Source organism: Nicotiana tabacum, chromosome 18 (assembly GCF_000715075.1).
Source record: "Nicotiana tabacum cultivar K326 chromosome 18, ASM71507v2, whole genome shotgun sequence".
Taxonomy (NCBI): Eukaryota; Viridiplantae; Streptophyta; class Magnoliopsida; order Solanales; family Solanaceae; genus Nicotiana; species Nicotiana tabacum.
Genome location: NC_134097.1, coordinates 13,293,898 through 13,306,965, shown reverse-complemented (window position 1 = coordinate 13,306,965; position 13,068 = coordinate 13,293,898). Strand labels below are relative to the sequence as shown.

Sequence of the window (13,068 nt, the reverse complement as noted above, 5' to 3'; positions counted from 1 at the left end):
ACTCGAGCTTGTTATCACAAAATCAAATGCTCTAGCAAATTCCAGCAGAGACATTCCTCATCCGTTTCTATCTCCAAAACCAAAGCCACCATGCACATCATCATACCCTCAGACGTCGCTCTAATGTGGACGATGATCAATTATATATACTAATTAGATTATTGCTTCTTCACAAGCCTATCCCCCTAAAAAATCGATAATCTAGCCCTAGGGCTTCGCATACTTAGATGTGGCTATATATATAGACACACACACACTTCGTTGTACTACTTTAACTATATATAGCTTATTATAGTATCTGTTAGTGCATTCATTGTTTGTATTACAAAATGAAGTGGCACATGGATTACATGTATATTATTTATAGTAAATTTTAATGTGGTCATATTTCACCTATAAATGGACCGACATTGGTCGGTTAGTTTTCAGAAATTACAGTTACCGACCAAAGTTTGTCGGTAAAAGGTCCTCTTGTAATAACCGACCGACTTTGGTCGGTAACTTGAACTATAAATTTTATAAAATATTTTAAATAATAATTTAATTATTAAAATTTAAAAATGTGGGACCAGTTAACCGACTGATGTTGGTCGGTAAACAAAAAGTGCTTTGACTAAGCAAGTCTGACCATTGCGGTCAAATGTTTGACCAATTTACCTACCGATTTCGGTCGGTAATGTTTTTCGGGGTAATTGCGCCAATTATTACCGACCATCTTTTGTCGGTTTGTCATTTAAAAAAAATTAAAATATTTTTTGGGTAGTTTCCGTCTGCGCTAGACGGAAAAATGGTCGCTTTTTTGGACCGACCAAAGTCAGTCAGTAGCCGCCGAACGAAATTTACTGGATTTCTAGTAGTGTATTCCATTTTCCATGTTGAATGAACTCCTTATACCTATACGATTCATATAACTGCATCAAATCTTTAAGGAAACAGAACAACCGAAAGGTTTAATTTATTAGGAAAACATAGTAAATAAGAAGTTCTCTAATCCTTTGTGATAATGCTGCAAATGTATTAATTGGTGTATCAATATATCAACTACAGTTACGTTGCACTAACAAGTTCAAAGTGCATTAATAGAAAATCTATTCATGTCACAAATGAAGGTATTATTATAACAAGACTCCTTGGTAAATTATCTACACCTTTACATGTATATCAAGGAATACATTATAGATGTATATGACAAGATATTATATGTTCTGTATATCAAAAAGAAAACTCTGCGTATGCTGCAGTCCTCCTTGATAGATCTTTCTGTGTATGACTTTTATCAAAGTTATTGCTATCCAAGCATATAAATTAAAGTAATATACTGTGGCATCATAGGGTTCCCAGACCACAAACTGTGTCTATTCAAGTCAAGCAGGAATGTAAAACATCGAGTACATGATATTGTAAATAGGAGACAGAGATTTAAAGATAGAGCATGAATAGAATACTTACACAAATTAGGAAGCTAGTTTATAGTTTTTTTTTGCAGTTTTGTGAATAGGAGACAGGAATGTCATAATATTTTTTTCTTCGCCAAAAAAAAAAAAAAACAGTAACAATAAATCCAGTATGATGGGGAGGGTATACTGTGTATGAAGTCCTACCCCTACTTTATGAAGGTAGAAAGACTGTTTCGGATAGATTATCGGCTCAGAAAAAGCATAATCCCAGCATTACTGAAGCAATACTAACAACAACAAGATAAAAAGAAAGCTGAAGCAAAGAAACAACTTGCAGTAATAAAGATGTAAGTATAAGAAAGTAAGAAAATAATATCGATACTATGTATAAGAAAGTAAGAGAATAATATCAATGCTATCGGGAAGAAAAGGATAAATGCACAACTACCTATATAGTACTAGATACGATACTTGCTTCAAGAGTTGGAATCCGTACTGTTGATTGTGGTATTGCTCAGCTATTCAGGCACAGATACCTAGCTAGTAGTATCCTTCGGACGAACTCAAGCTTTCCACATATGTAATAACAGATGTAAATAAGTATGTCTTTCCGTGGACAACAATGTCTCGCACATTATCATCCTTAGGATTGTATATAACAATTCTCTGACTATCTCGTTCGCGTATTATCAAAGCTAATTTTCCATTCTCTGTCACGATAAAAGGCGCTGCAAGTCCAAAAAGAAGACCTATTCCTAAATCCTTTATGAAAAATAAGGGTGTCCACGATTCCTTTACTCCATATTCCTTCATGATCAGTATCTCAAAACCCTTATAAGATTTCAGACAAGTCATACAAAGACATTCATCTAAAACGCCTAAACCAACTATAACATTATCTAAACCAACTCCTCGATAATTAGACTTTAGGGACTGGAAACATATGGAACTTTTCAGTAATAGGATCAAAACAAATTACTTTGGGGTCGTTGTTCTTATCGAGCCTTACCGTCTTAGAGTGAAGTCGTCCATGCAATGTAATCCAAGCATCAGAATGCATAGAGCAGACATCATAAGGTAATTTGACTCGCCTCCATTCCTTGGTTTTAAGACTAGCAATTGCAACCGAGTCGTATATAAACATCACAACCTTGTAATCATTCTTGGAAGAGTCAAAACAAAGTCCCCAGGACGCAGCGGTTGTAATAAAACTGCCATATTTTCTTAATGTCAAGTCGTCAATGTCAAGCACTTTGGTACAAGATTGAGTAGCAGGATTCCACAAGAAAAGGTGTCGCTTGAAATTTAAAAGTATAAGACCATGACAAGAACCCCGAAACATACAATTATCTATAGAAGGCACAGAAATCTCACCACCCTTTTCCTTTAAAGGACAATTTAGCTCTTCCAAAGTGAGTTGTTCGTTTATGAAGCGGAACAAGGGTCTATAATTCTCCTCAAAAGACCATCTTGTCAACACTGAATAGTGTGTATACGTCACGGTTATAGCTCTTTCTCGTCGATGATTCGAGAGCTCAAATGTTGGACTTGAAATCAAAGAACGCCATGACTCAGAAACACACTTGAATCGCAAGAGCGATTTTACTGGTAAATTCGAGAGAATGATGATAGTAATTTCGTTGGGTATATCTGCCATCAGTTTTTTTAAGTAGATGTTTTTTTTTCTGGGATTTGGAAGAGTACCCTGCGTTTATATTGCCCTATTTATAAACTTGTGGGTTCAAATTATAATAGGAGGATTAAATAATAGTAGAATTATTTAGTAAATATAATTTTATTACTAGATATTTATTTTATTGGACTAAAGTATAATATAAATTATATGTTTGGTTTACATTAAATATTTTGGGCTAAATTTTTATTTGCAATTTTAACCTTGAATTTTTTAGGCGAAGAGGCTTGAACAAGAACATCTTTATAATTTTAGTGTTTTATCCCGTAATTAGTAATTCTGGTAAATTCCAAAATATAATCATTGTGATTTCGTCGGGTATATCTGCCATTAGCTTTTTGGCGTTTGAAGTAAACGCTTGTTTTTTGTTTTGGGTTTTCAGCGCGGAAGAGTAACTCTAAGGTCAACACGAATGAGTAAATTTTGTTAAGTACTATTTTTCTCTAACAAGTAAAGGAAAAACCCTTCCTAATATTCATATACTCTATATAATAGCTTAGTTGGTTCCGATAATTTTTGACTTTTACGATAAATGGTTAATATACACCTACAATAATATTTGACGTTCAAATATTACCTATAGACAAAAATTATCTAAAAATCAAGTTTTCATTTTTAGTATTACATATAAAAGATAAGAAAATTATTCAAATTCAAAATCTCAAAAGATATGCATATTTTAATAATTAAATATTAAAAAGCTAATACATTATTAATAGATTCACAACTAAATATACACATATTTAATAAACCCTAATGCACACATTTTAAAGCTACTTAATTAAATTTAAATTCTTTCAAGATTGATGGTAGAACTCTATAATGATATCTTCTTTTATAGATGCTAGTTTTTTAATAGTGATATAACACTTAAAGTGACGAAGATTTATGTCCAAACTTTTAGCAAAGGATATTTGATAGCTTTCCCTTGAAAGAAATCTAAGAACTTAACAGTTGAATCTTCTATCTCAGTAAAAGTTGCAGTAGGTTGAGATTCTCATCAACACTTTCATATTTGGTCAAAATCTCTAAACTTATTGTTGTAATCTTAGAGATACTACATGACCATTATAGACAAGTATTTTACAAAGAGCATACTAATACAAAAATGGATGTTGTTGCTAAAAGTAAAAAAGCTATCACAAAGAGGTAAAATATAACATAAAAAATTAATTTCAATAAAAACTTGACTGTTATAATAAAGTATTATTATAGAAAGATGTTATTATAGAAAGATGTTGCTATAGAGAGGTTGACTATAACCATATTCGTACGGGACTATTGTGGAGATATTGTGGCTGAGGAGAAAATGGCCCAAATTTAAGGTATGGGCCCATTGGACCTCAGTCCTAGAATTGCTCTATGTGCTTCGACCTCTGAAAAATTAAGGATTTTTCAGCAATTTGCAGGAAGTAAAGAATAATGGTTTCAAAGTAATTTTTTGTCATTTTATTTTTGGGAAACTTACAAAAATCATATATATGACTTTTTAATTATCATGTAAATTTAAAGTAGGACTTTTTATTCTTGTGCATAACTTAAAAACTTCTCAAACATTACTATTATTGAATCATATTAACCAAAATGTGGAGAGGGGTGGGGGCGTGAGGGGAGCCTTTACTAATTAATGACGTAAAAGAGAGAATCTTCACTGGACTTAATATCTTTCTGTTTGATTCTTTTTTATGAAGGTTTGGATCCTAAAGATCATTGGACAAAATTAGGCCACGCCGAAAATCCAATGATATGCTCTTTTCCACCATTCAAATATGTGTCAGCCTCGAATTCAAGCAACCAAAAGAGATTCCTCGTTCGTAATTTTAATAAGTTAAATCTATTTTACTAAATTTAGTTTAATTTTAAATGTGTTTTTTTTTTCATTCAAGCGTAAGTTTTAAATTATTACTTTAGTATTTTCAAATACTAGTATTTATAAAATATAGTAAGCTAAGTTACTATTTTTTACTTCATGCGTGTCACTTAAAAGGTATCGCGTAATATTTTTGTATGCACTCTCTAGATTCCTTAGCTAAACGTAGGGGTGTCAATGGTTCGGTTCGGCCGGTTATTTTATAAAATTTATATCATACCAATTTTTTGAGTATTCTATTATATATAATCAAAATTAGACTTTTCAAAACCGTCATAATCATGTCGATTTCTGTTCGGTATCGGTACGGTTCGGTTAATTTTCGATATTTTTTTAAATATCATGTAAAATTCAACGGTAGAAGTAGAATGCAATAATATACGTTCTTTTATAAAATTTAGTAAAATTCTCTAGTCATTTTTACTGTTTAAAGGGTGATGAATTAATAAAAATGAAAGATGGCTAGAGTATAGATCCATCAACTATTGTACATCAACGTAAAAGAAACCAAGCAAAGATAAAGAAAATATAAATCACATGAGTGAAAAAATATTAATCAAGCTGGGACACAAGAATAAAGTCTATAGAAGATTAAATATTCAAAAAGATAAATCTAAATTATATGAAAGAAAACATATTCAATACATTGTAGTTTGCTACTCATTATCGCTAGAATACTTAGTATCTTGCTAATAAAGATATTTGAAATAACTTAGTTTAAGTAGATGTAGCATAATAGATTTTAGGAATTAGTATTTTGAGTTTAATTACTTGTTGGTTTGTAATAGTTTTTATAATTTCAATGCCCAAAGAAAATTTTAATGCACTATTAATTTTAAACTTACTAGATAATATATTTTTCACATGTAAAATTTATTCAGTACGGTTCGGTATTTTTTCGGTTTATTTTTATAAAATAATAAATCTACCCTAATTATCGGTGCGGTTATAGATTTATATAAAAATCTACGATTTCTTAACAAAAAACCTAAAAATCGGTTCGGTGTGGTACAATTCGGTCGATTTAGTCGGTTTTCGGATATCCATTTACACCCCTAACTAAACGGAGATTGCTTATTTTGGCTTTTGATCCCCTAAATGGCATTAGGTCAAGTTCAGCTTTTTTGGCTCCTCAACCTGCTTATTCTTGTTTTAAAAAAAATATTCAAATAAGATGCTTATAATGATTATAAAGAGAAAAAAAGTTATAATAATAATAAATAAATAAAAACATCCAAATACTTCAACTTGTTAGATAACTTCAAACAAGTTGCACTGATCTGAGTATTTACCCTAAAATTGGATAACAATTAAATTTGTACGTGGTTTTAAGGATACGTGGATTGATTCAACACAAGTAATCAAGAAAGTTAGATGAATGAATCAAAGATAAAATAAATAATCAAACCAGTTATGACGTTAAGTCCAAGTTCGGATTTTAGCTTAACAATAGTTCCACCCTCGACAGAAGAAGAAAAAAAAAAAAGGAATTAATTCAGCTTGTCAACATTTTGTTGCTAGTGACCCTGCCCATTCTTCATATCCAGTGGCTACCAATTATCTTTCTTTGTTGGTATATATGATGAACACAAGACAATTAGTTAATCTACTTCGCTTCAAATATTAGTTTTCTAAAGGTTTATATACCCCTAAAAAATATTTACTTTAAATTATTCTTTATATAATTTGCTAAAATGAATAAGTAAAAAAGAAAAGTCATTTTAGTATAAGGAACTAGTAAAAAGAAATGAAGGGAAACAGTTGTAATTTTTCACTTACTCTCTAGACTCTAGCATAATTCATACGTAAATTAAAGTAAAAATTCTTACCAACAGAATATCAAGTAATTTTATTTAATGGACGCCTCTTATTGAAAGTGACCCAATATTGCAACTTGTACGTCACAATCAATAATTATACTGTGTCATGGACCATCGAACATGAAAGAGATTTTCTAAGGACAAGATATGAAACAAAATATTAAACTTTGATTCACTATCTTTTTCTTTTTGGTTCCAAAAAGCATCAAAAAGGGAGAAATCCAATGTCATTACATTACATCATCGGAGGGAAAATAAAACATCATGTCTCTTCTATTTCACCCAAGTGAAATGCTCTAAAGTGTCAATATTCAAGAGTCGCATATATGCAGGGTCCGAAGAAGGGACGCACCCTTAATGATATAGACAATCTATCGTAATGCAAGCGTTAGTAATTATTTCCACGACTCAAATCCAAGACTTACATGTCACACAGAGACAACTTTACCGATTACCGTTACTCCAAGACTCCCAAAATGTCAATGGAAATGTCAATGGCCCAATAATACTCCATTGAAAATGGAGGTAATCATATGTTACATCATATCTATTGCTTTCACACTACCCATTGGAAGGATTTAATGGCAAGTTTGGATTTCTCTAGTCTCTTAATCCATCATCACTCCTTATTTGGATGGGCAAACTATTTCTCTATATCCTTCGAATTCCATTTTTTCAAAACAACAATAAATACGTGTAACATTTTATGGAATAGTATAGAAATTCATTATTTGTTAGTCTATCAATTTAATTTATTTGATGTAGTTTAATTTGTTATGGAGTTTAAGAAGAAAGAAAATTTATATTTTAAGTTTTAAACATATTATGAGATATTTGTGATATAAAAGTATATAATTAAGGGAAAAAATAAAAGGAAGATAAAAAGATGTCATTCTTTTTTAAACGACTAATTAAAGAATAAGGACTAATTAAAGAATAATGACACATGAGATAGAAAGTCTCACATTGGAGATAAAGTGCTTCCTAGCAAAGACGACTTTACACTCAGGGATCGAATAAATTGGTACTTATCACTCTATCACACCTTGTTGGTGACCTTATTACAATTTCCCTTCTTAGTTGGAGCAAAATTAAGGTTAATGTCATACTCAGGGGTTGTTGCATAAATTTTAGGAAAAATTAAAGTTTAAGAGTAGATTTCTTAACACGTTCTAATGCACTTCTTGAGTTTTCAATTGTGAAAATAGTTAACTATCATGTGATAAACAATTTTCTTGGTATCGTTTAGGTTAAGACTATTAACTATTGCGTGACTGGCACGGGATGTTGATAGGAAGAGGGACAAAATAAACAAATAATGTCATTTTCGGAAAAACACTATCTGCTCTTAATGTTTATGCTAAATTAAATAATTAAATTAGATACTGTAATAACCTAAAATTAATTATATCCTATTAATAATGGGATTGGAGAATTAATTATTATTTATAACTATTGGGTCAAATACTAAACTAGTGAAAGGAATTCTTTTTATTATTATATATAAGATAGTGTACTAATTAATTTATTAGTGGACCAAAAATTAATGACATATATGATGGGTGGTAAATTAGTTAACTTGGTTGGGTGGTCAATAATTAAAAAACAAATAGTGGGCATAACTCACCTCACGTTCCAGAAGTTCCAAGGTCTTGTTTATTATAAAGAGTCCAACAAAGAAAAAATCTTTATTATATTAAAAGGATGGTAGTATGTATTGTGGTTAAGCCAAGTAGCAAGCTACAATGAAATCACTTGGTAATTTTAGGATAACATTAATAATTAGAAATTATAAATGAAAATATAATTAATGAAAGCAGTTTAATGAATCTTATACATAATCTAAATAGATCTTAGACAAATCTAATCTATATATATATATTTGTATCTATATATTGATCAACTCATAGATTTTCTTCTATATTAGCTAGACTATATATTGACTCACTCATAGATTTTCTTCTATATTAGCTAGAAATATGGAGGTAAAAAATTAATTAAAAAACTATAATAGAAAAAAATAAAAAATATAGAAAGCTAAAATGAAACCACTTGGCAATTTTAGGACGACATTAATAATTAGAAAATATTAATGGAAACATAATTAATGGAAGTAGTTTAATAAATTTTATACATAATCTAAACAGATCTTAGACAAATATAATCTATATATCTATATTTATATGTATATTGGTATCTATATCTATATATTGATCCACTCATAGATTTTTTTCTATATTAGCTAGAAATATGGAGGTAAAAAATTAATTAAAAATTATAATAGAAAAAATAAAAAATATAGAAATACGTAAATTGAGATAGCCTATGACTATTTATACTTTGGAGTAAGTTAAAATATAAATAAAACTAAATTTTACTTAAGATATTTAGATTTATTGAGTTTAAAAATTAAATAAATTCAAGCAGCAAAATAAGATCTTACATAAAGTATAAAAATTATTTATAAGGTAAGAAAAAAAATAATCAGTAAAAATTATTTTAATAACAGGAATAATAAAGTCATATTAATATTGATAAATCGGGCAAATGAATATTTTATACGTAAATATTACTACAACATTTAGATATAATGTGTTCAAACAATTAAGAAAATATTTTTGTATGATTAATATTTGAATTGAGTGCAGTTAGTTTAAGTTTGAAAGAATAACATAATTTTTTGAAAATGCGATCCAATTTAGAAAATAGAATGATAAAAATTATTTGAATTTGAGATGAGGAAGTTATTTAATTTTTATCTATATTATATTATAATGAGTGTGGTAGAAATAGTTATTAAATTCAAACAAGCTAATAAAAATTCACATGACAATGTAATAATATTAGGTATTGAATAATATAATATCAAAAATAAAGAATAAATAGAGAAAAAATAAAAATTCAGATTTGTTTTATCATAGACAAAAAGGGTAAAACTTATTTAAATTTGAGATGAGAAATATTTTTATATTGTGAAAAGAAAAGTCATAATATGGATAAATCCACGTAACTCAAGTCTAATAGATAATATCAAAAAATAAAAATATTGAATAATAAAAATAAATTAGAGATAATGTGAGGATATTTATAAATCATAAGTTTAGAAAATAAAATAGAGTAAATTTACAATACTTAAAAATATTATCAAAATTTTCTATATCTATATTATATTAAAAGTTGGTAGTTTGCAATGTGGTTAAGCCAAGTGGCAAGCTAAAATGAAGCCACTTGGCAATTTTAAGACAACAATGATAATTTGGAATTATAAATGGAAACATAATTAATTAAAATATCTATCTATATTATATTAAAGGTTGGGTAGTTTGCAGTGTGGTTAAGCCAAATGGCAAGTTAAAATAAAGCCACTTGGCAATTTTAAGACAACAATGATAATTTAAAATTATAAATGGAAACATAATTAATTAAAGTAGTAGTTGATAAGAATTATTTTTTTAATTATGATAGAAAATATATTTGACGTCTGTTGACTAATCAGAACTATATTATATTATTTATTATAGATTTTAATTCAAAAACTAAATAACATAGAGTAGCTTATTTAGTACAAGATTTGTATTTAACCTTATTTATGTACAATATACATTATTGTAGGTATATTTAATTAAAGTTTTGTGTATAATTAAGTTATGGTAGGTATCCTTTTTTAGAGAGAATCAATTAAATTTTTATTTTGTATCTTACACATTCCTTTTAAGTTCAAATAATGATTCTATATTTGGAAAATAAATAATAAAAAGCAGTACAAGCTTTGTTGTATCTAGCCTTATTTGTGTCCGATATTGTGATAACTCAAAAGGTCATCTTTAAATTTAATAATTAATTATGTATTTTAAGACCTCGAAAAGTACTATTTATCATTCCTCGACTTGCGTGTGTAGTCCGTATAATTTTTCGGAAAGTTTTTATGTGAAAATGGATTAAAATGTGAAATAGAGCCTTAAAACTCAATTGAGTTGACTTTGGTCAATATTTTGAGCAAACAAACCTGGATCAGTATTTTGACAGTTCCGGTAGGTCCGTAACATGATTTGGGACTTGGGCGTATGCCCGCAATTTAATTTGGAGGTTCCTAACTCAAGTTATGACCATTTAACGGAAACTAGTAATTTAAAGGCTAAAGATTTTCAAAAGTTTGACCACGGATTTGATCTTTTAAAATCGGGGTCGGAATCCGATTCCGAAAATTTGAATAACTCTATTATGTCATTTATGACTTGTGTGCCAAATTTGAAGTCATTCCGGATTCATTTAACATATTTCGGTACAAGTTTTGTAAATTGAAAAGTTTGAAACTCAAAAGTTCGAATTGAGATGTGAATTGTAATTTCGATGTTATTTTATGTGATTTGAGACCCCGAGTAAGTCCGTGTTATGCTTTAGGACTTGTTGGTATATTTGGTTGAGGTCCCGGGGGCCTCGGGTGAGTTTCGGAGGGTTAACGAATCGAATTTGGACTTAGAACGAAATCTGAAAGTTTCTGCCATCTGATGTAACGGCGGAGTTTTCATCGCAGGTGCGAGCTCGCAGAAGCGAGCCTTCCATCGCAGATGCGGGATTGGGCTAGCCTGGGATCATCGCAGGTGTGGCCATTTTTGCGCAAAAGCGCGGCCGCAAATTCGGCCCTAAGCATCGCAGAAGCGAAGGCTGGGCAAGTGAGGTTCGCAGAAGCGAAACTCCTTCCACAAAAGCGGATGCGAAGGTGCGAGCCCAGGCACCGCAGGTGCTAAAATGCCTAGGCAGTGTATAAATCGAAGAGTCTGAGATTTTTCTCATTTTTATACATTTTAAGTCTCGGATTTTGGCGATTCCAAAGGGGTTTTTCACGATTTTGAATTGGGTGAGTATTCTATAACCAAAAGTATTTATATTTCATAAATTCATGTCTATATTCATCACTTATTTCGGATTTAGATGCAAGAAATTGAAATTTTATTAAAACTTTCCAAAAACGAAAAATTTAGATTTGAAAGTCCATTTGACATCGAAATTTAGTAATTTTTGTATGGTTGGACGCATCTCGAAATGGGTGTTCGCATTTCGTAAGTTTTTTCGAGATTCGAGACATGGGCCCCACTTTTGATTTTTGAGATGAATTTTGAATTTTAATTGAGAAAATTAGTAAATTCATTTGGAATTAATTCCTACGATTTGTATTGAGTATAGTGAATTGTTTATGACTAGATTTGAAGATTTCGGACACGAATTCGCGAGGCAAAGGTTTATTGGATTCTTAAATTTGGTTGCAAGTGAGGTAAGTGTTGTGGTTAACCTTGACTTGAGGGAGTAGGACTTATTTGTCTATTTGCTACATGATTTAATGTGCGGTTACAACGTATATGTGAGGTGACGAGTACTTATGCGTTGTGGTTGAGTCAAAGCATGCGGGTAAAATTTATTTATTGTGAATAATTATCTATTTAATTAAGATATTTCTGGTTAAGTTTATTATTGATTATTTGATCATTAGTCGTGAAATTATTATTCATTTAATTATTGCTGAATATTTTGGAAGGTGAAGTCGGTATTCTGGTATTGAATTGATTGATAAGTGTATATCCCCATATTTAAATACTCTTCCGAATTTATATTATTATTTTCATGGTAAGGAAGAGTGTAAAAGCACGAAGGGTGATGCCGTGTCATTTTAATTATTCATAATATCATTGTCATAGTAAGGAAGAGTGTAAAAGCACGAAGGGTGTTGCCGTGCCATTTGTGAGTATAAAAGCACGAAGAGTGTTGACGTGCTATTTGTGAGTGTAAAAGCACGAAGGGTATTGCCGTGCCATTTGTGAGTGTAAAAGCACGAAGGGTGATGCCATGCCATTTTCATAGAGTGTAAAAGTACGAAAGGTGATGCCGTGCCAAAAGAAATTTAGCGAACCTTATTGATTTTATATATATATATATATATATATATATATTATTTTTATTTTTTTTAAATTTAGTAAATCCTTATTAGATATGATCTGTAAATGTGTAAAATTGTAAATATAGTAATCATATATTGTGTATCTATATTTGTTAGAGATGTGATATTATATGATATATTATAGGAATATGATATTTTTAGAATATTCTTAGGAGAGATTTTAGGGAGTATGAGCTTAAACTCATGTGTATATACTCTTCTTTCCGGGAATGAGAAAGCAAGGCAGATCCATCTATGTATAGAAAAGATGTCGAATTGAGTTTGTAATTCGTATTTACTATGACTTAATTCTTATTTGCTTATCTTCAAACCTTTTTGTGTAATTTTTTTGCTTT

The 13,068-nt window shown here is 29.9% G+C and overlaps 1 protein-coding gene across 1 annotated transcript; it reads right to left on the bottom strand.

Moving 5' to 3' along the window:
• Positions 1–1,937: 1,937 nt before the first annotated feature.
• On the bottom strand, positions 1,938–3,054 carry LOC107773822 (F-box/kelch-repeat protein At3g23880-like). Its single transcript, XM_016593240.1, has 2 exons — positions 2,407–3,054; positions 1,938–2,330 (listed from the first exon to the last, which is right to left on the bottom strand). Exons 1-2 carry the CDS (start codon positions 3,052–3,054, stop codon positions 1,938–1,940), a joined length of 1,041 nt encoding a protein of 346 aa, XP_016448726.1.
• Between the last annotated feature and the right edge of the window lie 10,014 nt (positions 3,055–13,068).

Excerpts from the sequence above, each read along its gene's own strand:
- LOC107773822 (XM_016593240.1), bottom strand. The coding sequence starts at position 3,054 with ATGGCAGATATACCCAACGAAATTACTATCATCATTCTCTCGAATTTA. Across the intron at positions 2,331-2,406 it reads GACGACTTCACTCTAAGACG|TCCCTAAAGTCTAATTATCG; the intron begins GTAAGGCTCGAT and ends ATATGTTTCCAG.